At 53.9% G+C, this 24,486-nt stretch overlaps 3 protein-coding genes across 4 annotated transcripts; all 3 read left to right on the top strand.

Annotated features, from left to right (window-relative positions):
• The first annotated feature begins 210 nt into the window (after positions 1–210).
• Positions 211–8,880, top strand: ARHGDIA (Rho GDP dissociation inhibitor alpha). 2 transcript variants are annotated; one of them, XM_072352195.1, is made up of 6 exons: positions 211–313; positions 5,102–5,311; positions 5,677–5,760; positions 6,370–6,446; positions 6,619–6,682; positions 7,165–8,880. In XM_072352195.1, exons 2-6 carry the CDS (start codon positions 5,122–5,124, stop codon positions 7,362–7,364), a joined length of 615 nt encoding a protein of 204 aa, XP_072208296.1. In that variant the 5' UTR covers positions 211–313; positions 5,102–5,121; the 3' UTR covers positions 7,365–8,880. The 2 variants fall into 2 exon arrangements, with proteins under 2 accessions (XP_072208296.1, XP_072208297.1); XM_072352196.1 differs by having other exon boundaries at positions 215–300.
• Positions 8,881–12,695: 3,815 nt separating this feature from the next.
• On the top strand, positions 12,696–20,701 carry P4HB (prolyl 4-hydroxylase subunit beta). Its single transcript, XM_072352136.1, has 11 exons — positions 12,696–12,993; positions 13,119–13,325; positions 13,811–13,944; positions 14,133–14,270; positions 16,461–16,565; positions 16,827–16,952; positions 17,272–17,472; positions 18,001–18,121; positions 18,336–18,517; positions 18,972–19,058; positions 19,659–20,701. Exons 1-11 carry the CDS (start codon positions 12,711–12,713, stop codon positions 19,743–19,745), a joined length of 1,671 nt encoding a protein of 556 aa, XP_072208237.1. The 5' UTR covers positions 12,696–12,710; the 3' UTR covers positions 19,746–20,701.
• Positions 20,702–22,912: 2,211 nt separating this feature from the next.
• On the top strand, positions 22,913–24,423 carry PPP1R27 (protein phosphatase 1 regulatory subunit 27). Its single transcript, XM_072352205.1, has 3 exons — positions 22,913–23,099; positions 24,028–24,178; positions 24,253–24,423. Exons 1-3 carry the CDS (start codon positions 22,913–22,915, stop codon positions 24,374–24,376), a joined length of 462 nt encoding a protein of 153 aa, XP_072208306.1. The 3' UTR covers positions 24,377–24,423.
• Positions 24,424–24,486: the final 63 nt, after the last annotated feature.

Here is a 24,486-nt window from a genome sequence, read left to right as displayed (position 1 = left end):
TGGCTTTTTCACCTTTGCCGTAATAAAATAGAACCGTGTCTAACTCTCCGCCTGCTCCCTGCCCGCCCCGCCGCCCCGCGCGCTCCTTTCCCGCGCCCGCCCTTTCCGCCGGCCCCGCTCTGCGGTCGGAGCCGCGATCGCGCGCGCACGCCCTGAGCCAATCGGAACGCCGCGTCGAGGCCGGAAGTGAGGGGCGGGACACGCCCTCGCGTAACGGGAAGTGACGGGCGTGTCCCGGAAGTGCGGGGGTGCGCGGGCGGCTGGGCGGATCCCGGCGGCGTTGTCACCGCAGCGCGGACGGTGAGCGCGACCGGTACGGCGGGGCCGGGCGGGGCGGGGCGGGGCGGCGGGCGCGGGGCGGAGGGCGGCGGGCTCCGCCCTGTTCGCTGCGGCCGGGCCGGGTCCCGCGGGCTCGTCGCCACGCGAGTGTCCGGGGCGCGGCCGAGGAGCGGAGCGGGGCAGCGGGCGGCCTCCCTGAGGCGGGCGGGCGGCGGGAGCTGCTCGGCTCCGGAGCTGCGGGCGGAGCGCGGCGCCTTCGGGCCCCGGAGCTGCTCCGTACCGGAGCCGTGTAGCCGTGTGCGGGCGGCAGCGCGGATCCCGCTGCTTCTCGAGTCGGCCGGTATCAAATGGATTCGATTGTCCATAAATGGTTTCGGGGTTTGGAAGGAGGAACTTGAAGGGCTGCACAGGGCTGGGCGCTTCTGCGTTAGGGCCGAGAGGCCGGTTCAGCGCCCGGTGCTGCGGCAGATGAAGGTTGGAGCAGGACGGGCCGTCCGAGCTGCGCTGCCCTCGTGGCCGTGGCGGAAGGATGGAGCCTTTCCCTCCTCTGCGGGCGCTTCGCGACGAGTCGCTGCGGCTTTTCTGCAAGGAGCTCTTGGCTGCACCGAGCGGTTGGCGCTGTCACGGTTTCAGGTCCGGGTCAGAGCGCTCCGTGGGCTCAGCTCTATGGGAGCGCTCCCAGTGCATTCCTGTCCCAGCAGTGCTGAGTGGAGGCCGCTTCCACATGGTGCCCAGGAGACATGCGGCAGCTCCTGCAGTGTGGTCGTGTTGTAGCTCTGCAGTCGTTGTACTTACACGTAGCAGCAGAGGTGCAGAGCGCTCACCGTGCAGCTTGTTTGTGTTCTGGGTACGAGGCTGTGAGGGCTTCTTAAATCCGATAAGCTGTGAGAGCTGCCTGCTCATTTCTCTGGTGATGCTCCTGGCAGATGATTCCTGCTCTGCAGCCCAGGGCAGTGTCAGGAGCAGTGTGCACAACTGCAGCTCTGGCTGCAGAGCACCTGGCAGCGGCAGCAGCTGTGCGGCCCCACAGCTCCTCCTCCCCACGCCTGGAGCTCTGGCAGGGATCAGCCCTCGGGCAAGGCGGGAGATCTCCACGTGCTCCTAAAGCAGCTCAGCAGTGCTGCCGGAGCACCCAGCTCTAGACCTGCCTGCAGGCAGTACTGGGGGGGGTCACTGCTCTGCTGCTGCCCGCAATTAGACCCGGCTCTGGGCAAGCTCATGTCTGGCCCCTCGAGCTGCCATCATACGGGGTGGCTGTGCTGCTTGAACTGGTTTAAGCAGCTCTCGCTTCCTGTTTCTGCAGCACAGCAGCTCGTGCAGCCCTGAGATCAACTGCAGTGGGTGAACCGACCTGTGTGCAAAGTAACCTTGCAGAAAGCCGCATTGGATTCCAGTTGGCTTTGCTGTGCAGCTTCATGAGCTTTCCCTTGTGCTGCAGGGAAAAAAGGAAGGGTGGGGACTGCTTGAATTGGCGCCGTGGATGTCCGTGGCTGAGCTGAGGCCTAACGGATGTCCGAAGCCAATTAGCTCATCTGAAGAGACTCTGACCACTCTTATGTCATTGCACAAGTACCTTGGGATCCTGGGCCTGGCATGTAAAGAAATCACTGCTCATCCCTGCCTGATAGCGGTGTTCTTTTCCTAGCAGTGTTTCTGTCAGGCAGAAGGTGGGGCTCTTGTGTTCGCTGCTGCTAGCTCCTTGGTACCGCACTAAAAATACTGAGAGAACTCAGGAGAAACTGCTGACTTCAGGAAGCGGCGCGGGCAGCCCAGTGCAGATTTGCAGATGGGAAGTAATTTGGTTTCTGCTGCTTTCTGCAGGCCCCAGTAACCAGCAGGGCTTCCATTTCCAGACACTGTGGGACATCCCTGGGACCACGGTGCTCTCCTGTGACCTGCTCTGTGTTGAGTGCAGGGTGGCACAGAGGCAGCAGCTGCACTGTTCTGTGAGCCAGGTGTGTCTCTGGAGTCAGAGAGCCATCGGCACGGGCGGAACCGCTCAGGGTATGCAGGTGCCTTCCGGGTTTCAAGGTTGCTGAGGGGGAATTCCTTGCAGAGGCCTTGGGGTGGTGCCTGGGTGTGAGGCTCAGGGCTGAAGGTGCACAGTGCCTGCTGGAGGTCAGTGTTCTGGGAGGTTTCAGTCACGAGGGCTGAGCCCTCTGATGGGGCTGTGGCCTCAGGTCCCCGTTCCTGCCCCCATTTCTGTAACAGCAGGCTCTGTGTGCTGGAGCCATGATCCTACAGGATGTTGGGCATGACGTGAGATGGATGCCCGACCCAGTGTTCCAGTGTGTTGAGTCCCTCAGCTCTGCTCTGCCTAGCAGTACGACAGTTCCTCCTGCACGCACCTGACCTCTGTTCTACTAATTCTGGGCTGTAGGAAATATGTTGTTGTAGAAGCACGGAGCAGCCTGCTGATGCTGCTGGAAGCCTCCTTTCTCCATGGCAGAATGCTCAGGGTGGCAGCTGAGCGCTGTGATGTGAGGCTGCATAATGCTGTGTGCTGGGAGCAGGGGCAGCCAGGTGCAGTGGGAGCACGATGCCATCAGAAGGCTGCGGCAGAGGGGCTGTGGTGCAGCCAGCTCAATGAGGCTTCTTCAGGCCTTGCTGCACAGTGGCATTTTTCCTGTGCTTCCTTGCAGAGCTGAGGCCCGGCCTGCCTTGAGCTACTGTTTAGCACATTGCTTGCTGGTTCTGGTAACTTTGAGTCAGTTTGAAGAGCCACTTTCCACCCATGGTGGACTTCCATGGGGTGACAGCCTGTGGTGCTTGGGGGGAGGGAGGGAGGGGTGAAGTCTGGCTTGGAGCCGAAACTGAGGGCAAAGGAGATTAAGCACTGGAACAAATGCTTGAGTGAGTGTTTGTTGAACACTTTTGGGAGCCTTCAAGCCTGGAAGCTTTTTTGGATGGGAGCCTAAAGGAAATGACTGGTTTTGATACGGATTTTCTAGGGTGAGAGCTTGCCGGTTGCTCATGTATGGCATAAGATTTGAATGTAAATTTCCATGGCAGTCAGTGCCGGGGGCCTGGAGAATCCCACACAAAAGGGCTGTGAAGTGAGGGGCAAGCACAGGTGGTTGTTGGAGCCGTGTGTAGGAAGGTGAGGTGGGAAGAGTTCCCGTACAGACCCAAAGCCCCCGTAGAAATCTCAGATGTGTTGCATCTCTCCCCACCCCGTCTGGTGGTAGAGCTCAGTCAGGTTTTGATGCTCGCTGCAAGTTCCCAACCCTTTGTGCACCCATGTTGGTGTCCAGCCTCCCTGGGAGGTGCTGCCAGCCCAGGACAGCTCAGGAAATTAGGGTTTGGCTGGGGGGGCACCCACACGGATCTGACAGCACCTCGTCTCAGTGCCAGCATTGAGCTACAGCCCTGGTGCTGTGCTGGTGGCCGCTCTCCTACCCTGGATCAGCCATAATCGTCAGGCAGAGCTGTGCAACGTATCGCTCTAATTTGTCTCCTTGGCAGAACATTCCTAATATTTATGGCTAAAAACACCACATACACGTACATACCTCTGCTGTTGTGCTGCTGCAGCTGTCGCCAGGCTCAAGATGGAGGCAGACGGGCTGCGGCATCCGCACAACTTGTGTCACTGCAAAATGTGCCCTGTGAGCTGTGTGTGCTCAGTGCCAGCGCTCAGGTTTTTCTCTCTGTCTGGGTGACACATTGGGTAGGAATGGAGTCGTTGAGTTACGGGCTATTATGTCAGCTAGTTCGAGGATGAGAAGAGCAAATAGCGGTTGGCTTATGTAGCGTAGCCTGTGCTGCAGACTTTGGGTTTTCCTTAACAAGTCAGCATTTCTGGATGTATCCTGGTCTGCTGCGGAGGCACGTGGAGATCATAACTAAGATCATAGTGTAGATTTATTTGGAAACTAGATGGCAGGACAAAGAATGCAGCTTTCCTGTCTGAGTCATGTGTGCTGATGCACGATTCCAGGCAGGAATGCAGAATGGATGTGGAAATGCCAGGTAGTAACAGGGATACCTGCATCCATCTGCACGTCATTTGTGAGCGATTTTGCTTGTCTGAGGAGCCTTTCAAAGGCTGTCAGCTGAGTGTTTTTTCAGCCCTCAGAGCAGTGCAAGCTGCTGTTTGCCATGGGATCGCCGTTAGGGCAGCACTCCTTGTGGTGCATCAGGAATTACTGACACTTTTCCCTGGTGTTTTGATGGGTGTTGGACCAGCTCTCCCCAGCCCTCAGCTGGGTGTTTCCTGCTTACACTGTGCTCTGGGGCTTGCAAAGCAGTGCCAAGCTACACGCCGGTCTTCAAGCCCAGCTCTGTGACAGATATCTCTGGAAAGGATCAGGATGAGATCAGCTGAGCCAGGTGTCTCCTTCCATTGTAGATTCTGATTGAATTACAAACTGTGAGCTCCAGATTGCAGCTGAGGCTTCTGGCATTTGGGCCAGTGGTGGGGCTGGGCCTGTTCTTCTCCTCACAAGGTTGTACTGTGGAGAAGCAGAACTGAACTGGGTTTATTCTGGGCTCGAGCTTATTGCAAGTGAAAGCATCACTGAGCTGTTCATGTGGAGGAGTTGTTTTTTCCTACGGCGTGGGCTGTTTCTCTGCTGCAGCTGCTGAACAAAGCACAGAGGCTGATTATTTTTTTTTCCCAATCCTCTTGTAGGGGCTGAAAATGGGATCTGAGCTGCTGAGGGAGTCTGGGCAGGCTGGGGGGGCACGGCTCCTTGGCAGCAATGTGCCCCTGGGGGACCTGGGGTGAGAGGGACCTGTGGAGTCAGGGCTGTTTTGGGACAGCTGGTTTATGCCAATATGCAGCAGATAGCTACAGTTAAACGTCTCCTCCCTGCTTCAGTGTAACTCGTGTGTGTGAGGATGGCAGAGCAGGAGCCAACAGCAGAGCAGCTGGCCCAAATTGCAGCTGAGAATGAGGAGGACGAACACTCCGTCAACTATAAGCCACCTGCCCAGAAGAGCATCCAGGAGATCCAGGAGCTGGACAAGGATGATGAGAGCCTGCGCAAGTACAAGGAGGCGCTGCTTGGTGCTGTCACCGTGACTGCAGGTGAGCCGCAGGATGTGCCAGAGCTGCACCGCTGGCTCCCCAGCCTCAGCTCTGCTCCTGTCTGGGAGCTGTTCTCTCCCCAGCTCTTTGTGACTTGGTGTGAGTGTAGCCAGGAGCACAAGGGCCAGTGTCTGCACTGCCCCAGTGCTGATCAGTGGCCCCTGGAATAGAGCAGTGGGACTGAGGGGTTGTTTTCTGACCTCTGAGGGAGATGTTCTGGGAGAGAGTGTGGGCTGGGTGTAAATCACACAGACTGCAGCCCTCACTGGTTTTCTCACTCTTTCAAGAACTTCCTTGGAAGGAGAAACGAGTTGCCTGGTCAAAGGGCTATTTGTTTAACAGCCTTTATTTTTTTTGTCTTCTAGATCCCAACGCTCCAAATGTGGTGGTGACCAAACTGACGTTGGTCTGTACTACTGCTCCTGGCCCTCTGGAGCTGGACCTGACAGGTAAGCTGGGAAACAAAAGCAGCCCTTCTCTGAGTCAAAGCTGGTTGATGTGGGGTCTTCAGGGAGGTGTTACCAAGGCACTGATGCTGCGATGGGCAGCTCACCTGCATGTCCAAAATGTCTCTTTGCTGGATGCAGAGCCAGGTGCCCTGGTCAAGAGGATTTCCCACCTCAGCGTGCATCTAAGCATCCCTATCTCAGCAAAGGCCTTTCTGCTTTCTCTGTATTGCATGCCTTAGTTCTATAAATGTCTGAGCTGCCAGCTGGGGGAGCCAGCCGTCCTCCATCCTGCACAGCCGCATTAATAGCAGCTTCAAGATGGTGACAACTTTGGAGCAGACATTTACAAAGGAACATCCTTGAGTTAAGTGCACTGTTATGCTGCAGTTCCCTTCCTTGGGGGAGAACTTGGCCACTTCAAGTAGCACAGGCAGCATATCAAGGAGAGTCCTGAGTTGCAAAAATAAAAGGATGAAATGCATGCTGTACAAGCAGTAAGGGTCCAGTCCCCTGTTGCTGCAGATACTGTCCGTTTCGCCTTTTATAGCTGAAATCCTTTCCAGAGCACGATGCAAATGGACTCAGAGCAATTGTTTACTTTATCTGTAGGTGACCTGGAGAGCTATAAGAAGCAAGCTTTTGTGCTGAAAGAAGGTGTGGAATACCGGATAAAAATCTCCTTTAGGGTAAGGATTCAGATCTGCAAAGTGAACAACTGGTGAAATTTGGAGCACCTGATCACTGCAACTCCATCATAGGGCCCCCAAATAGGTGTGATGGAGGAAATATTTCCCTGCAGTGGGTGGGGTGGGCAGCATGTGGAGATCTGTCTTTGACAGCCTTTGCTTGTCTCTGCAGGTTAACAGGGAGATCGTGTCAGGTTTGAAGTATATTCAGCACACATTCCGGAAAGGAGTGAAAAGTAAGTGCTTCTCTGTGGTTTAGGTAGTGCTTTTTGTGAAGGCTTCCTGCTCTTTCTGCTGCCGTGATGGAGGCTTGTGTGTGGGTACCCCAGCTTCTCAAAATGGAAAGAGATGGTCTTTAGCAAAGCACTGCTGTGTCTGTGCCACTCTGCTGTTGCAAGGTGTGGAGGGTTCTGGCTGTGCTGCAGGGAGCCACCTGTTGTGCTGGCTCTGCCTGTGCCTGAGCTTGGTGTGCACTCGCTGCTGGAGGCTGGAGTTGAACAGATTTCTGCTGTGTGGACAGCAGTACGAGCGCTGGGTTTTGCTCCTTTTGGAAGGAGCTGTTTCTGGAATGAATGGAGCTGTTAATGTGGGTGATGTTCTTACAGCTGCTTTTGCTGTTGGTGAATTGTAGTGGTCGTAGACCTTTCATTTGCTTTAGCCTTGCCCCAAATATAGCGGAAGCTTTTAAATAGCTTCCCTCTTCCTCTTTTTCTCGTAGTTGACAAGACTGAATACATGGTTGGGAGCTATGGGCCCCGAGCAGAGGAATACGAGTTTCTGACCCCCATGGAAGAAGCTCCTAAGGGCATGCTGGCCCGGGGCAGCTACAACATCAAATCCAAATTCACAGATGATGATAAGACTGACCACCTGTCCTGGGAGTGGAACCTGACCATCAAGAAGGAATGGAAGGACTAGCCCTTCCCAAAGCTAACCCCCAGAGAGCGTGAATCAGACAAGTGGCTACCGTAGAAATCCCTCCCTGTACCAAAGTGCTGACATTGGAACCCCCTTTACCTTTCATGCCCTGTTAAAATTTGATCAGAGTTTTGTAATGTGCCCCCTCCCGAGAGAATCACTGAATCCAGTTGACCAAACCGTGCTGTCTGCATCTGATCTCCAGCTGCCCGTCCTGGGGCCATTCTGTCCCAGCGCTGAGGTGGGAGCACTTGCTCCTTTGCCAGGCCCTTTGCTGCTTCTCACCTTCCTTTATTCTGGTTGGTGCTGAAGAGGAGATTTCTATATTCTGTGTAGGATTCTGTGCTTAGCTTTCCTGTGCACAGCTCAGGGTAGCTACTGCCTCCAAGTAGCTGAAGAACTTTGATGCCAGGCAGCTATTTGAATTTCTTTGTTGGCTAAAATCATGTTCAGCCCGTCCCTTCCATCCATTTGGTGTCCTGAGAATGCTGGCACCTTCATTTGTGGATGTTCCCCGTAACCATGATGCCTTAATGTGTAACACGTATCCTCTAGGGAGGGGGCCCTGCCCCTGTTACACTTTTTAAATGCCACCGACCCTCCCCATGTCTGTTGACATCGCACTCATTTTGGTCACGCCCCTCATGGAATATTAGGAAAGATTCACAACTTCCCGCTTTGCTGCTGGTCCATTCTTCACTCAAGACTGGACATCTCCAGAAGGGAGGGCAGTGTGACATCCCAGGTGACATCTAGCCCCTTCCCCAGGCCATCCCTCCCAGTGTCCAGAGAGCTGCCCTGGCCTGGTATGCAGAGCTCCAGACTCTCTGGGCAGCCCCGATGCCTCCAAGGCACAGAGGGGGGTTGTGAGGCAGGTAGGTGCGGGAGTCACCAGTGTTGCCATCACCTCAGACTTCTCATTGCAGCCAAAGTAGCTGCCATGCACTGAAATACCAGGATAGCACCTGCCCTCCCAGCTGTTTTGGGCTGAGGATGGACTAGTCTGTTTCTGCAGCTGCTCTCCTGATGCGATCAACAAAGAGCTTGCAATGGTCAAGTATTCAGAAGCGGTTAATGCCTTATGTATCTGTTCTGCCTTTAAAATCTGTGCCTGGCGTGTCAGTATTTATTGCCTTGACACTCTACTCCCTCCTCCCTCGTGCCCATAGCAGACCCTGCAGCAGTGCAGCCTGCAGCTGTGCTGATGTGGCACTTAGGGGTGACGGGGGCCTCTGGGGCCTGCGACCCCCCGACCACTGGGCAGGCATGTTCCAGCTCCACAGCCCTCTTATTTCGATCCTCCCACATTGAGGTTGTATTAGAACTGGGACCAAGTACATGTGGCTTTCTCGTAGCTACGTCTTTGCCTCTAACTCTCCTCTGCCCTGCCCCTAGAGAGATTTTTGTTCATTTGATTTGGTGCATATTGTCTGTAAATCCTAGACCCAGGTTAACAGGTTTGGAATCATCGTCTGCTTCTCCTTTTATGACAGTTAAATAAAATCTTTGAACTGACTGTTCTGGGTCTTTTGACAGGAAGTGGCAGAACTTCTCTTCCAGAAGTGATTTCCACAGGTGGGGAGGAGAGCAGAATCCCTGCGCTCTTCTCTGTCATGTAACAGGGGATGGGGAAGTCCTTGCCGGAGCAGAAAAGGCAAGAGGCCCCCACTGATGTTTCCCCTTTGCTGTTCTCAAGAGCTTCAGTTTGAGATCGATCTTATGCTGCTCAGGAGTTCTGTGTGGCTGCAGCATGAAGGGTGAGAAGGAGGGACGTGAACATGGTGGGTCTCAGAGACTGTGAGGTCAGGGGCATTTCCTGCCAGCTGGGAGCAGGTGGGTTCTGAGCCCTGGCCTGTGCCAGCATGCAAACATGAAGTGAAATTCCTGTGCAGTCAGGAGAACAGAGGAAGCATTTGGAGGGACAACAGAACCTAGAAGAGGTGATGTGTGATAAGAGCCCGCGGATGTTTACAGAGCTGGTTTGTGATAAGAAACTTCACAGCGTCGCTGCGAAATGCTGAAGAATGCAGGAGCTGTAAAATCGGCTCAGCCCTGCTCCTGCTCTTGTGAGCTTGTAATGGGAACTAAGATCTGAGTACAGGAGGGAACCTGCTGTGCTGACAGCGAAGGCCTCCTCTCTTCTCAGCCCCCTGACAGCTGCCACACTTGTCACAGGCTGCAGCTGAAGGAAACAGCACAACTCAGAACCTGTGAGTGAAAGGGCTCATGCGAAGTGTGCTCAGCAGGGCAGGAGCTGTGCACAGCTGAAGAAATGCCTGCACTCACAAGTCATGCTTTGCTGGTGTTGCTCCTTCTGTGCCCAGCAGCGTGTTCCTGCATTCCTCTCTGCTGTGGTGCAGGGATGTGAGAGGCAGCGCAGGAGCAGGACTTGGAGCAGACATCACCCGAGTGTCAGTTAGAGCCCAGATGTGCTGATAAAAGCCAACAAAGGCTCTCCTTGTGCTGGCCCCTAACAGCCGCTCTGTGGGCAGTTAGTGTCAGAGTTGGATCCTGTCTGATGCAATCTTCATCTCCCTGGCAAGTCTTTCCAAACTGTGGACGTTAGTATTTCTGACAGATCATTCTTGTGGTAGTGGCGTGTGGTGAGGTCTGATGTCAGGGTGTGTGGGGGGGGACAGGGACAGAGATGGAAACACAGGAGGGCTGCAGCTCAGAGGTGGTAATGCCTGTGTATCCACCAGAGTGTGGGACCAGCTGCAGGGTAGCAGGCTGAGCACTGCCTCCAGGCAGCAGAGCCTGCAGCCACATGGAGGCATAGGCAGCCCAGGGTATGCATGGCTTTGCTCATGGACTGAGCAACACGTGGTGGTTGGGAGGACCAGGGGACTGTCGCTGCTTGTGGTTTCCAAGCAGAAGCTTCAGCTCTTTCTGGGTGATGCACAACGAATCCTTGCACAACAGCGGGCTGGGCTGCTTTTCTAGTTTGGTAGCTGTGTGTGTTGTGGCAGCTTTGTCTTTGACGGTTGCCACTGCAACGCAGGAGAGCTGAGTTCTTCAGGTGTGGCAGGGATCACATGCATCTGCTCCAAAGGCAGCCTGGGAGACCTGAGGGAAATGGGAGAACTTATTAATGTCTCAGCAGTGCTTGAAAGCCGTGGTTATGGGCCTAGACCTCATGTGCTGCTGCCTAGTCAAGGATGGGAGTCAGGGAGCATTCAGTTCCAGATCACAGTCCCAGCAGTAACAAGACATCAGAGGAAACGTGCTGCATGCATACAGACAGTGCCCTATCTGCGCAACCTTATGTTTTGTAGGCATTGTAGTACAGGGACATTTAAACAGGTTTTTTCAAGTGAGAGGAACGGACTGTTTGTAGAATGCTAGAAGGGATAAGGACAGGGTGCTGCATTCCATGAGGAAAGATCCCCACTGAGAACAAGAGGGCTGCAGCACCTTCAAGATGTCAGCGGGTTTGCTTTGCCTCGTCAGCACAGCTTAGCAAATACTGGATCTGCAGATGGGCCCCATTGGCACAGCTGACGTGTGGCAACATGGTGGTGGCTCAGTGCCTCGTGCCCAGAGACTGATTACTGGCAGCAGAACTGCTGCTTCTCCCTGGCTGCTGCAAAACTTGCCCCTGCCAGCACCAGGTGATGAGTTTCTGGCAAGAGCTGGCTCAGTTCACAGCCCGGCTCCTGCAGCAAGAAGCATCCCCAGAGAGAGCCCCGCTTGTAGATAATGAGCCGTTTGCTCGGAGTAGTGGCTGCCAAACAATCTCTTGCACGTAGAACCAGCCAGGCTACGAGGCAGCCAAGTATGAGCGAGCATGGGATCGCTTTCTGCAGCAGCCGATTCCCCACCCTGGCTGCTTGGCATGCCCGTGCCTGCAGCCCAGTGCAGCTGCTGTCAGGTGACAATAGAACCACAGGGGTTGGGAGGGATGTCTGCAGGTCCTGCCCCCTGCTAAAGCAGGTTGCACGGGAAAGCAGCCAGGTGGGTTTTAAATATCTCCAAAGAGACTCTACAACCTCCCTGGGCAGCCTGCTACACTCAAGTTTTTCTCATGTTAACGTGGAACTTCCTGGGTTTCCCTTTATGCCCGTTGCCCCTTGTCCTATTGCAGGGCACAGCTGAACACAGCCTGGTTGACTCCTGCCCTTTAGATATAGATAAGCATTGATCAGTTCCCCCTCAGCCTTCTCCGCACTGAAGAGCCGTGAGGCTCCTGGCCTGTCCCTGTCAGGAGATGCCCCGGCCTCCAGCATCTCTGCAGCCCGCTACTGGGGTCTCTCCTACACTTCCCTGTCTGCCTGGAACCGGGATCCCAGCACTGAGCACGGAGCTCAATGTAGCTTTACCAGCGCAAAGGGCGAGAACCTCCTCAGGTTCTCCAACCCTGCAGGCTGTATCTTTGTAAGCGATAGAGCTGCTGCTGCACGCAGACCATCTCGTTCAAAGCAGCTCCATCATCTAAAGCTCAGCTGGATTCCTTCCGTGCTGAAGAGCCCAGCTCTGCACCCAGCCAGGAGCGCAGCTCCCAGCGCAGGTGAAGGTGCCCCCGTTCAACAGGGGAGCTCCGCGCCTCCAGCACCGCTGCCCCGGGGCACACGTGGCTCACAACGTGGCTCACAACCAGCACGGGAAGCGGGGGGGGATCGGGGGAGCAAAGAGCAGCAAAAGGCTGTTTTGTCCCGGGGCGCGGCCGTTATCAGCGGGCAGCTCCGTGCCAACACTGCAGCCAAAGGCCGCCACGTTTCTCCGCGGGGCAACAAGTGCGGGCGGGGCAGCCGAGCTGCGAGATGAGCCGGGGAGGAGCTCCTGCCACCGGGACGGCACCGGGAGCCGCTCAGCTCCGGGCCTCGAAGTTCGCAGGAGGAACGGGGAGGCCACGCGGAAACCGAGCGGCCCCTCGTGCTGCTGCCACCTCTCGGGGTCCCGCTCGTAACGCGGCCCGGGACCAGCGGGACCGGACCGAGCGGGACCGGACCGAGCGGGACCAGGCCCAGCCACGGCCACCACACCACCCCGCTGCGTCACGTGCCGCACGCGCCCCTAGAGGGAGGCGCGCACAGGAAGAGGCGCTTCCACTTCCGGTTCGCGTCATTCGGCGGCGGACGCGGCCCAGTCAGAATCCACCACGCTCGTCTCCCGGCGCGCATGCGCAGTGTCCTCCGCCGGGACCGCCCAACTGCCACGTTCGACGGCAAACGGCCGCGCGAGACAGAGACGGCGGCCAATGGCGTCCGACGCGACGGAGAAGAAGACCAATAGCGGCCCGAGGGAAGAGAGCGGGGCCGACGGCCAATCCGCGACGGCGGGCGGGGGGAGAGCCCAAGGCGCCGACCAATAGGAGCCGAGCGGCCGCCAGGGCTTCGCACCGAGCCAATGACGGGCGGCGTCGGCGCCAGAGCGGCGCGACCAATGGGGCGCGGCGGCGGCCGGAGGCGGGTTTATAAGGGAGGCGGCGCCGGTAACCGCACGCCCGGCCCGTCCCGTCCGTCCGCCGCCATGGCCGTGCTGCGGCTGCGGGCGATCGTGGCGCTGCTCTGCTTCGTGCCGCCGCTCGGCCGCGCGGATCCCCTGGAGGAGGAGGACGGTGTGCTGGTGCTGCGAGCCGGAAACTTCGAGCGGGCCCTGGCGGAGCATCGCCACCTGCTCGTGGAGTTCTGTGAGTGCGGGGGGGACGGGCCGGGCTGGGGGCGGCGGGGCGGGCGGCGCGGTGTGCGGTGCTGTGTGCCGTGCCGTGCGGTGTGCCGGGCCGTGCCCTTATTCCCGCTGGTTGCCGCCCCGCAGACGCGCCGTGGTGCGGGCACTGCAAGGCGTTGGCCCCGGAGTACGCCAAGGCGGCGGCGCAGCTGAAGGCGGAGGGTTCCGAGATCCGCCTGGCCAAGGTGGACGCCACGGAGGAGGCGGAGCTGGCGCAGCAGTTCGGCGTGCGCGGGTACCCCACCATCAAGTTCTTCCGCAACGGGGACAAGGCCGCGCCCCGCGAGTACACAGGTGAGCGGCGCCCGCTGCGACGTGGCGGCGGCCCTTGCTCCGTTCACGCGCGCACGTGGCGCCGCCGCACCGGACAAAGGTCCGCGGGGCCGGGCGGGGTGAAGCGGGAGCGATCGGCGCCGGGCGGTACCGAAATGCGGGTAAACGGGCTGGGAAATGGGGGCGGGGGGAGCCGGGTGAGGGGCTGGACGGGGCTGGTGACTGCGGTGGGAGCTGCGGCCGTTTCATGGAGGAGCGCTGCGCTGTGCTCGGAGCTTAAAGCAGCTCGGGCTGCAGCAGCTGTGGGAACAATGGGCTCCTGAGAGGCCTTGCCCCTTGACTTCACAGCAATGGGGGCACTTGATTGTGCTGGGAGTGAAAGGAGCAGTTGTGTAATCGGTGTCTCAGCTCTTTGCGAGCTGTCAGCCCGCTGCTGGGAACTCACCAGGTTGTGAGCTTGTAATCCGAGGCAGAAGTGAATCAATGTTCTTATCTCTGTGCTGTAGCTGGCAGAGAAGCAGACGATATTGTCAGCTGGCTGAAGAAGCGCACGGGACCGGCTGCCACTACCCTGACAGATGTTGCTGCAGCAGAAACGTTGGTGGATTCCAGTGAAGTGGCTGTGATTGGGTTCTTTAAGGTAGGGTCTGTGTCCATTCAAGAGGCTCTGGTGTCTGCTGGGACATTCCCTGTTGGGAACACTCATAAGTTGTGAAACGTTTGCTGTCCTGCCTTACTTGATCTTCAGGTTCTCTGGCTGTTGAGCCCTGAGATGTTTACGCTGTAGTTCAACGCGTTCTGTATGAAACACCTTCCTTTATTCCCCAGGATGTGACATCAGATGCTGCAAAGGAGTTTTTGTTGGCAGCAGAATCCGTGGATGACATTCCCTTTGGGATTTCTTCCAGCGCTGATGTCTTCTCCAAGTACCAGCTTGGCCAGGATGGAGTGGTCCTTTTCAAGAAGGTACCCAATAGCTCAGACACCTAAGCCGTCTATTGTCTAAATAGAGTTTGATCCAAGTCAAGATGCTTCTGAACGAACCTGGAAGATTTTCTGCTGTTAGTTTAACCACTTCCAGGTTTCAGAGCCTGGGGGGAGGATGGGAGGCAGCCCCTGCAGCCATGTTCTGGGGCAGTAGAGCCCTGAGTCCCTTGGCAGGGCACAGTGGTGTCAGGGGTGAGGCCTTTGCTCGGTAGAGGGCGGCCTTGTCGGCCTCCTGGCCATGTGTTACCTTCAGGAAGCTGCTGGACTTTGCGTCCAAAAGATTTCTTCACTCTCACTTTTGTTTCTCGAGTATCTGGCTGTGGTGCAGGAATGGGCAACGTGATCTTCAATATGTTTATGGCTATAGCTGTTACAGTGCCCTGTGTCCCACACCCTTCACTGAACTTTGGTGGCTTTTAAACAGGGTGACAGCCAAGATTTGGTGACTTGCCATGGAATCTTGTTTGATTATGGCTTAGCAGAGTTGCTTTAAACACACCTGTTATTCATCCCTGCTGCTTCCAAGACTCCTTCTCTTTGGTTGCTGCAAATTTCACTGCGTGGAGGTTATGGTGGAGTTCCTAAGAGGATTTACAGTTTCAGCTGATGATGTTGGGATTAATTGCAAGGGGATATTGTCAGTCTGTGGGATGAGGAATAAATTTATTGACATCTTTCACCAATGAAAATCCAAGTCACGGGGGTAGAATTCTAAGTCTGAGAAGACTAGTTGAGGTTCTTTACATGTGGTGGCACTGCATGCTTGGATGCAGCAAGGTAGGATGGAAAGCTGCTTTGGGTTCAGGCTGATTAAATCTGTAACCTAATCACAGCTGTCACTCTGACCTCTCTGACTGAAGCCAGGCTGAAGGATTTAATGACTTCAGCCTTTCTGTCTTCAGCTAGAATAGGATGTTTCATGTCACTGTCGATCTGAAACTGTAGTTATTACCTTTATGGTATTAGAGGCCTGTACTCTGTAAGCCAGAGGTTCCTCAGATTGCTGTGGCTGAAGGCACAAGTGCAGCAAATTGAAGGTGTTAGTTTCTTACAACAGGGGAAAGCTGGGATTGTGAGAGAAGAGCAGCGTTTTGTTCTTGGCTGACTTGCTCCTGCACTTGCTGCTCTTGCTGTACAGCTTTCAGTATGCATCCTCTTGTATACTCCATGGATCTCACTGAGCTGAAATAGCTGTTAGGGAGGATTTATTTCTTATGTCCTTGTCTTTTGACATACCCTCAGGTCCAAGTAGGAATGTTCCTTTCCAGCTGTCTGTCAGCTGTGGGAAGCAGTTCAGAGCAATTGAAGGTGTATTCAGCAGCTGGGTTGCAACCAGCACTTCCAGCAAGGAAATGGATTTGTGCAGATTTGATTTGGTGCTATTTTTCTAGCAGTTAATTAGTTCCTAGTTAGAAGTGTTTTGTGCTTTTCAGCTGCGGTTGTAATTCCTCGAGCAGAAGTTTCTCAGCCCCGTCTTGTTTCTGCCAGTAACTTGAGAGCTGCTTTGTGCTGTTCTGCACACCCTCTTTAACCTTGATGCTCTTCTAAAGCTGTTCCGTTTTCAGGTTGCCAGAGCAAGTTCTGAGAACCCTGGGCAGGCATGCAGGTGTTGTCCTAATATAAAAAAGAATTTGGCACCTGTAGTGCAATGCATGTGTTCAACATGTGGTGTTGTCTCTAACAATAGAGGCTGAACCATCCCTGCAGAGCTGAGTAAGGTGCTATTTACTTCCACAGCACGGTGGGTTTTGCTGTCAGACTGGTCATAGCACTGCCTGGTTAATGTGTACTCTGACTCCAAAGCTGAATGCTGTCCCAGCTCTGGTAGCTCCTCACTGGTCTGCCTAATGCCTCCAGCAACGCTGTAAGGCAGCTATTGGAAGTTCTTAGTGACCTGTTTCACAGATTGTTTTGTGGCTGTGCAAAGCAGTGTGAAGGTAAAGGTTCAATGTCTTGTTGCTGCTCACTTAGAGGTGATCTGGGACTTTGTGTGCTGGGAGGAAGAGTGTTGATCCAGACAGTGAAAGTGTGGTGACGTTGAGAGACAGAAACGTGCTCCAGTGGAGCTGAGGTCGTTGAGGTAGCAATTCTGATGTGAATGTATTCATTTCTTGAACGAGGATGTACAGAATATGGAAGTGTTCTAACGCAAGAATATCTGTTTTTCAGTTTGATGAAGGACGTAACAACTTTGAAGGGGATCTTACGAAGGATAACTTGCTGACCTTCATCAAGGCCAATCAGTTGCCTCTTGTCATAGAGTTTACTGAACAGGTGAGTGTTTGGATGTGAGACCTCTTTCCATAGCCATGAAACACACTGTGACATTAAAAACACGGGTTGTGTGCTGTTTTATCCTGGAGCTGATGCTTGTTTAAGGAGCGGTGTAACTGCTTATGGTAGAGCTGAGACAAGTGAGGGAAGAATGCAGGGAAAGGAGGAATAAGCTTGCCATTCAAAGCAGTCCAGTGGTACTTGACCTGTCTGACCTAGTAGGGCCAAGCTTTGTTTTCAGTTTAGTGTTTTATTTCCTAGACTGCTCCTAAAATCTTTGGAGGAGAAATCAAGACTCACATTCTGCTGTTCTTACCGAAAAGCGTGTCTGATTATGAAGGGAAACTGGACAACTTTAAGGCTGCAGCGGGAAACTTCAAAGGGAAGGTAAGCTGGATTTCTTGGGCTATGCATTGACTGCCTCCTGCACAACTGTCTGCTTGTATCCACTTGGATGTGGAAGGTGACTTGAAGTGTCACTTGCCATAACAATGATGCCAAGTCTGCATGTAGGCTGCTTGAAGTGTTGGAGCTCTAGCATGCGTTCTGTCACAGGGAGCCCTCTCGCAGGCTTTGAGAAGGAAGAGGCCATCTTAGCTACTGCATGAATGTATTGCAAGTGTGTGCATGAGTGACGAATGTATGTGAGTGGGAAGTGTAAGTAGTCAAAAGATCTTTACCACTTTGCCTTTTTTTCCCTCCAAAGATCCTGTTCATCTTCATAGACAGTGACCATAGTGATAACCAAAGGATTCTGGAGTTCTTTGGTCTGAAGAAAGAAGAATGTCCAGCTGTACGTTTGATAACACTAGAAGAAGAAATGACCAAATACAAACCTGAGTCAGATGAACTCACAGCTGACAAGATCAAGGAATTCTGTAATAAATTCCTGGAGGGCAAGATCAAGGTAAGATGATGCTGCTGGTGCTAAACATACTGGCCAAGCAAGCACTGAAAAAATGCTACCTGTGAAGAGTTACATAGAGGAGATCTTTCCAACTAACGTGTAGAATATCTAGCAGGCTTTAAACTAGGAAGCAGGGTCAAACAGCTGGAGCATGAAGACCAGTAATGTGGTTACATACGGTGCCTAGTACAAGTGCTATCTGCTCTTCTGCTTCTTAGGGCAGTTGGGCTTTTTATCTGGCTGTTCCTTCTGCCAACAGACCTCAGTTCTGCAAGAATAACACTAACAGCAATATTCTATCAGAGCTAATCTTCAGTTCCTCCCATGCATAAGCACCCATTTCCCCACTTATTAAGGGAGGGGAGTAAAATTTCTATAACAAAAAGAGAAAGATTCATCTGATTTAGAGTCTGAGGCACTTTGGGGTATGGTTAGACTCAGGTTTTCCTGTCTGTGAGGTGTATATATTTATGCAGTTCAGTAGCTGTACAGCAGACTGAGCCTCTTAAATTTCACTTCCTACTCCAGCCTCACCTGATGAGCCAGGATCTCCCTGAAGACTGGGACAAGCAGCCTGTCAAAGTCCTTGTTGGGAAGAATTTTGAGGAAGTTGCTTTTGATGAGAATAAGAACGTCTTTGTGGAGTTCTGTAAGTGGTTTTCAGTATCTGTTTGCAAGTAAATGGTACGAAAGGAGTTGTAAAATTCCCCATGGCTGGGGAGAATTGGGGAGAATGGTGCAGAATCCAAACCACAGAGGCATCAGTTGAAAATACATGTGTGAACTTGGTTGTCTAGCATGGGGTCTAAGGGGTCTAACTCATTAAGACTGTTGGTGCTAGCAGTATCTTTGTTAATTAACAGATGCCCCCTGGTGTGGTCACTGTAAGCAGCTGGCTCCTATCTGGGACAAGCTGGGAGAGACCTACAAGGACCATGAGAACATTGTCATTGCCAAGATGGATTCAACAGCCAATGAAGTAGAGGCGGTGAAAATTCACAGCTTCCCCACACTCAAGTTCTTCCCTGCAGGCTCTGGCAGAAACGTAAGGAGGCAGCTGACCTTTCTACTGATGGAATAACGAGGGAGCACTAGAAATGCTTAGTTTTCTGCTCGAGTTCATTTCTGGGCAAAAGCCTGTGGGAGGGCTTTCCCTTCTGTAGAGGTGGAATGCATCGAGTCTACAGAACATATGAGACCCTCTGTGGGAGGGTGGGTTGCAGGAAACAGTTGGTGGGGATGGGAAGTGGGAACTGGGGTGTAAAAAGAGGAAGTACAGCAGAGGACAGTGTGCTCATCTGCAGGCTATTCTCTCCTCGCAGTGATCTCTGAAGTCTAGTGGCTGAGCTGTTTCCCTTCGTCTCATGTGGGTGAAGGTGAATTTTTCAATTCCCTTTTGCTTGGCATGTGAACTGTTGCTCAGAAAGAGATTTCTCCACTCCAGGGATGTGGTTCTGGGGGTGCCCATAACAATTACCTTGATACGTTTTCCTGTGTAGGTAATTGACTATAATGGAGAAAGGACACTAGAAGGCTTCAAAAAATTCTTGGAGAGTGGAGGCCAGGATGGAGCAGCAGCTGATGATGTGAGTAATATATTAATACATTATCCCCTAAATACAGCTCTCTAGAACACAGGGCTTGCATTATGTGCAGGAAAGCGTTGCTGGTGAGCCAAAGTGTCTCACAGAATGTGGCTGGTCTGTTCACTTGAAGCCCGGCTAGCTGCTGGCTTGTAATGGACTGATTGATGGACAATGCTTGAGTTGGGTGTTTAAAATGAAAAAGCCTTTCTGGGATGTTTAAGTACAAGTGCACGTAAACCAATACTAACAGCTTTAAACTTGAGAAAGCAGTCTCTATAGCTGGTGTGCAGACTGCTGGAGTACTTGGGCCTTGTTCTTAAAGAAGCCTGCTGAGTGCCTGGAACTTGAGCACTCCAATGGACATCACACATGCTGTATATTTGGCTAGCAGCTCCTCAGTTGTCTGGGCAGAGGGTATTACAAATGCAGGTAGTAGCTTTCAGAGGGTTCTAAGATGTGATCTCTGTGAAGAGTTCTGAATTTGGGAAGTTTAAGGATTGAGATGGCAGCAACACAACAAGTTCTCTTATTTCACTGTATTTGGTTTTGAATATGCCCAATAGGCCAGAAATAAATAGCTAACTTCTGTGTGCTATACAGGATCTGGAAGATCTGGAGACAGATGAAGAAACAGACCTAGAGGAAGGTGATGATGATGAGCAAAAAATCCAGAAGGATGAATTGTAAAGAGATGAACGATCCACATCACCCAGAAATCAGACACTAAATCGGTTGCTGTTACGCAGCCCAATGAGTCAGAAACCCATTAAGATTTAAAGCAGAAGGTGAATGACTGGAAATCCAGGGATTGTCTCTTAAAGTAGTAACCCTTTGCCCTCACTTGTCTTTACACTTCACTATCTTTCTTTCTTTTCACTTTTGAGAAGGGATCTTTCACTCGGTAGCCAGCCCAGCCAGCTGGGTTCATTATTTTTATTGTGATGTACTTTTTTTGTACACAGTTTTGTTTCAAGTATTCTGTTCTCTCGGGTAGAAGCAAGTTGTGAAGTGGTAGCATGAAATGAATTGCCCGGCGTTCTGGAGCGTTGCCACTAACACCTTCCAAGAAAGCTTTTTCTTTTTTCTCCTTTGAAAAGCCTGCAGATTGCTCCACCTGTCGGTTCTTTTTTGTCTCAGCTGTTCTTCCCTGGAATCAAAGTATGTAGGGGAAGAGGCAATAGGCTGACTGCATCAGTCCTGGTGGAAGGTGGATGTGAAGGTGCTTCTCTTCATGCTCGCTACACATTTCATTTCCTTTCCCTTCTGCTTTAAGACACTTAAAGATGACTTCAAAATGTGGAAGGGTGGAATTCCATGCACTGGCTGTGGCAGCCTCTGAGGGTGGAAGTGATTGCTGGCTCACCAGCTCAGATGTGCTGCCATCCTTTTGATCAAATGCGAGACCATTTTGCAGTCACTTTCCTTGCATTATTTTGAATGGGTTGACCAGGAAGGCAGGCGGGTGGTAGGGGAGGGCCTGATAAAAACACATGAAATTTGCAATTACTGGGTTTGGGGGGAGGAACTTGAACAAGGGAGTGCCTCAAAGGCCTGACCTGCATCAGGCCGAGTTCTTAGCATTCCGCTTATAATAACATTGGAACTGAATTTGTTGGCCAAATAAAGTTGAGATTTTAATACTATTATATCTCTAAGTATTTTCTGGAAGCTGTAATGATTATTTGGGCTTGATTTGACAGGATTAAACTTTGTGAGTGGTTCTTTCCTATGGTGTTGGGGGGGGAGGAAAAAAACCTATAAGCTTTTTTGGGAGGTTACACTTCCAGGCTCCATCCAATTCTGCAGGTGGCACTTGATGCCTTAAACAGCCTGAAGCAATTTCTATTAACTATACAAGGAAACAGATAAACATATTGTGCTCAATAAATGAGTTTATGCAGGCAGACTAGCTGCTCTATTAGCAGTCAGCGTGCGTTGGCTGGAGCTCTGAGAGTAAGCTGCTCTGGCTGCCAGCTGGCTTGAGATGATGGGACCTCTTTGCTCTTGAGCAGTTAACCAAGGAATTTGCCTACAGGGAAACCTGGGGCTGCCTGAAGCTCTGCTAGTCAGGCTCACATGATCCCGTGAGCCTCATTGCTATTTCCACAGCAGTCACTTACTGCTGGAAATATTTTTGTGGGGAAACTTGCTAAAAATGTCACAGCAAACCCAGGGGGCACCTCAGCAGGTTGCTGGGGCCAGTTGCTTAACTGAACTTTGGTACACGGGAGTGGGGCAGTGCTGGGTTCTGATCACTGCTGCTGCTTTGTTACGCACCAACTTCAGAGCAGCAGCCGTTCTGGGCCTGCTGACAGGTGATGCCACATGTTTGTAATGGCTCTGAATAAGAAAGCTGTTTTGAACTTGGGAGAGGGGGCAAAAGAAAACCCTTAGGAAGTTCTATGGGAATGTTCCTGGCTTGGAATCAGCTCAGAAAGGTCAGTTTTGGGGAGCCAGTAGAAGCTTAAACAAGGCTGAGCTCTGGAGTGGAGCTGGATTGCTTACAGATTTGCTCAGTGCAAAGGGGCTTTCTCATGCACTCGGGCTCCTCTTGGCAGAGCAGGACTCTGCTGGAGTCATCTTGTGTATACAACTTGCTGCTGTTCTGAGACAGCAGGCTGAGAGCCCTCTGTCTCTACAGCAATGGTTGGGCCTCCCGTTGTGTGGTGCAAAGCACTGCTGAGCAGAGATCAGTGTCTCAGCCAGAAGATGAAGCTGCAGCAGAAGCTTCCCAGGTGTGAGACGGGCTGAGCTGGCAGGAGTTTGGTAGCAGGTTAAACTGCAGCAGTGCAGAACGAACGCTGTGACTCTTACAGTGGGACGGGAATTCTTCATGACGTGCTGCATGGCTGTATTGTGTGGGCAGGACACATCAAAAGCAGCACAAAATGCTTGAAGTCACCGAAGCGTGATGGTAACAAGGATGGAGGAGCAGTTGTTTGAGCCCTTGGCTGATCTGAAAGGTTTATCTCATCATCCATGTCCTGTTTCAGGCCGTTAATGGCCATAGCAGCTGTGTGGTGGCGGTACTGTTGTTCTGAAGCTGTTCAGTAGAAGCCCACTGTCTCATAGCAGCCACTTCCAGGTTTGAAGCAGGACCGCAGGCTGTCACCGTGCAGCTCTTCTTTGCATCACCAGCAGCACCTCAGTCCTCAGCAGGTCACTCATGGCACCCATGTGCTGTTGGTGTTCTCCTGGCCTGGCTGTGCTCCGCACTGCGATCGTGCTGGGAAGCACAGCTCATACTGCTCCCTTGCAGGTCAGCTGATGCAACTACAGGAAAGTGACTTAGCTCTGAGTGTACTTGGCACCATCACACACACGCAGCTGGCTCCCCTCGCCCGGTGATTGCATTTGTGTCCTACCCCCAGCACGCTGCTGTGTATGTGAGGACTTGCTGCTGGAAGTTCTGAGCTCCTCTGGAGGGCTGTTCATGCGGAGCAGCAGGTTTGACCCCTTGGATGGGCACATCAACAGGTGGGTGGTAAGACGAGACACCAACCACTGCCCAAAAGTGGGAGGCTCCGGCCTGGGCGGCTCAATTACCAAGTATCAGAGTAAGCAGCATGAGCTGCACGTCCCCAAAATAGCCCCCAGAGCCTATATAACACCATGCGCCCAGAGAACCCTCAGTCCTGGGTGCAGAGCGCCACGAGGCCGTTGCCACCTCCTGCAGGCTCAGCTGGCTGCTGACAGGCCCAGCGGGGCCGGGTTCCATCGCACCTCCCAGCAGAGACGGGCCCCAGAGGGAGAGAAGAAAGCGGTGCTGTGAGGGCAGCACGGGCTGAGCGCTGCCCACACGGCTGTTGTGCAGCCTCCACATTCCTGCACAGCATCCCGGGGCTGCGGGCAGCATGAAGGACCATTTCCCAGTCTCCATGCTCCGGTACAGTCGGTATCGTCAGAGACTGAGAGCTTCACGGGCCGTGCACTTCCCCAACGACGTCGTCTTTCAGGACCACATCAGGCAGGGGGACCTGGAGCAGGTGGGCAGGTTCATACGTGCCAGGAAAGTGGCTCTGGACACCATCTACCCCTCTGGTGAGTGCTGGGAGCGGTGCGGACGCAGCCTGGCTCCGGGCTGCCCATAGCAGCGTGCTGGTTGAAATCAAAGAGTTTCCCTTCCATCCTGAGGAGTTCTGCCCACAACCGTTGCCTGTAGGGCCTGAGAGAGCCCTGCATCACTGCCCCACATCTCCCTACAGCAGATCAGCGTGTGTTGTAGGAAGGGGTAAACAAGGCAGGGCGCTGCGAGGCACAGCGGTGCACCCACACACCGACCCGAGTGCTGTGACCCAGAGGAGGAGCAGGAATGTGTGTGGGTGGGCATGTGGGGCTCGGGAGCGGGCAGTGGGGGGCTCTGTCCTCTTCTATCCCGGTTCTGGGGTAGGAGAGAGAAGAAGTGAGGTACTGTTGTGTTCCTGGCTCCAGCTGTGGCTCACAAACACTGCTCTCTCACAGGCACGGATCTGTGGCCTTGTGGAATTAATGTTTATGGGGAAGGCATTGTGTTATGTTTGTGCCCAGCCTCGCTAAGAACTGTTTATGGAATGCCTTGAACCACAGAGGCTGGTGCAGAGCCCAGATTTGTCTCTTTGGTGTGCTTGGCTTCGGCATCTGCTGTCACATGGCCACAGGGGCACGATCTCAAATGACCCGCTGTGTGCTGATTGCCTCCTGCCTTGCTCTGGAAGGAACTCTGAGCAGCACAGGGCCGGTGCCTGCAGTGTCCTGGAGGAGACAGGGCCAGGCCACGGGCAGGGGCTCAGCGGAGCCTCAGATACAGGGAGAACTGGGGACACAGGGGAGAGCTGCTGCACCTCCTCGGTAGGGTAACACGGTGTAAGAACAGGAACCTGTGGCGGCCGCTCTCAGTTCCTCGGGCCTCGTGTCCCCAAAGTAGCTCCTCAATCCCGAGGCTTTACGGCACCGCTCCCATCCCGGCCGCGCTCAGTCCCTCCCTCCGCAGGCACGGCCGCCCTGCACCAAGCGGTGCTCACCGGGAACCTGGACTGCGTCAAGCTCCTGGTCAAGTACGGCGCCGACATCCAGCAGAGGGACGAGCACGGCTGGACGGCCCTGCACATGGCCTGCAGCGACGGCCACGCCGACATCGCCAGGTGGGGCGGCCGTGGGGGCCGGGCCGGGTCGGGAGCGCATGGCCCGGCTCGGGGCTCACGGCGTCGCCCCGCAGGTACCTGCTGTCGCTGGGGGCCAGCCTGGAGGCCACCACGGACGACGGGGAGAAGCCGTCGGACCTCATCGACCCCGAATACAAGGAGCTGGTGGAGCTTTTCCAGGCCGCCACGATGGACTGATGGGGGCGGCACGGCCGGGCAGCGGGGCTGCGCGGGGCTCGGGCCGGGTCCGGGCTGTGGGCGCGGTGTAGCGCTGCAATAAAGGCTGTGGGACACGGAGCTGCCGCTGC

This window comes from Excalfactoria chinensis, chromosome 17 (genome assembly GCF_039878825.1).
Source record: "Excalfactoria chinensis isolate bCotChi1 chromosome 17, bCotChi1.hap2, whole genome shotgun sequence".
In the NCBI taxonomy this organism is placed as follows: Eukaryota; Metazoa; Chordata; class Aves; order Galliformes; family Phasianidae; genus Excalfactoria; species Excalfactoria chinensis.
This window is presented reverse-complemented; position numbering and strand designations above follow the sequence as displayed.

What these genes read in the sequence shown, in the direction of transcription:
- ARHGDIA (XM_072352195.1), top strand. Translation starts at nt 5,122, where the DNA reads ATGGCAGAGCAGGAGCCAACAGCAGAGCAGCTGGCCCAAATTGCAGCT. An exon ending in TGCTGTCACCGTGACTGCAG is followed by an intron (nt 5,312 to 5,676) that starts GTGAGCCGCAGG and finishes TTTGTCTTCTAG; the next exon opens with ATCCCAACGCTCCAAATGTG. An exon ending in GGATAAAAATCTCCTTTAGG is followed by an intron (nt 6,447 to 6,618) that starts GTAAGGATTCAG and finishes TTGTCTCTGCAG; the next exon opens with GTTAACAGGGAGATCGTGTC.
- P4HB (XM_072352136.1), top strand. Translation starts at nt 12,711, where the DNA reads ATGACGGGCGGCGTCGGCGCCAGAGCGGCGCGACCAATGGGGCGCGGC. An exon ending in CTGTGATTGGGTTCTTTAAG is followed by an intron (nt 13,945 to 14,132) that starts GTAGGGTCTGTG and finishes TTTATTCCCCAG; the next exon opens with GATGTGACATCAGATGCTGC. An exon ending in TCCTGGAGGGCAAGATCAAG is followed by an intron (nt 17,473 to 18,000) that starts GTAAGATGATGC and finishes TTCCTACTCCAG; the next exon opens with CCTCACCTGATGAGCCAGGA.
- PPP1R27 (XM_072352205.1), top strand. Translation starts at nt 22,913, where the DNA reads ATGAAGGACCATTTCCCAGTCTCCATGCTCCGGTACAGTCGGTATCGT. An exon ending in GGACACCATCTACCCCTCTG is followed by an intron (nt 23,100 to 24,027) that starts GTGAGTGCTGGG and finishes CTCCCTCCGCAG; the next exon opens with GCACGGCCGCCCTGCACCAA. An exon ending in GGCCACGCCGACATCGCCAG is followed by an intron (nt 24,179 to 24,252) that starts GTGGGGCGGCCG and finishes GTCGCCCCGCAG; the next exon opens with GTACCTGCTGTCGCTGGGGG.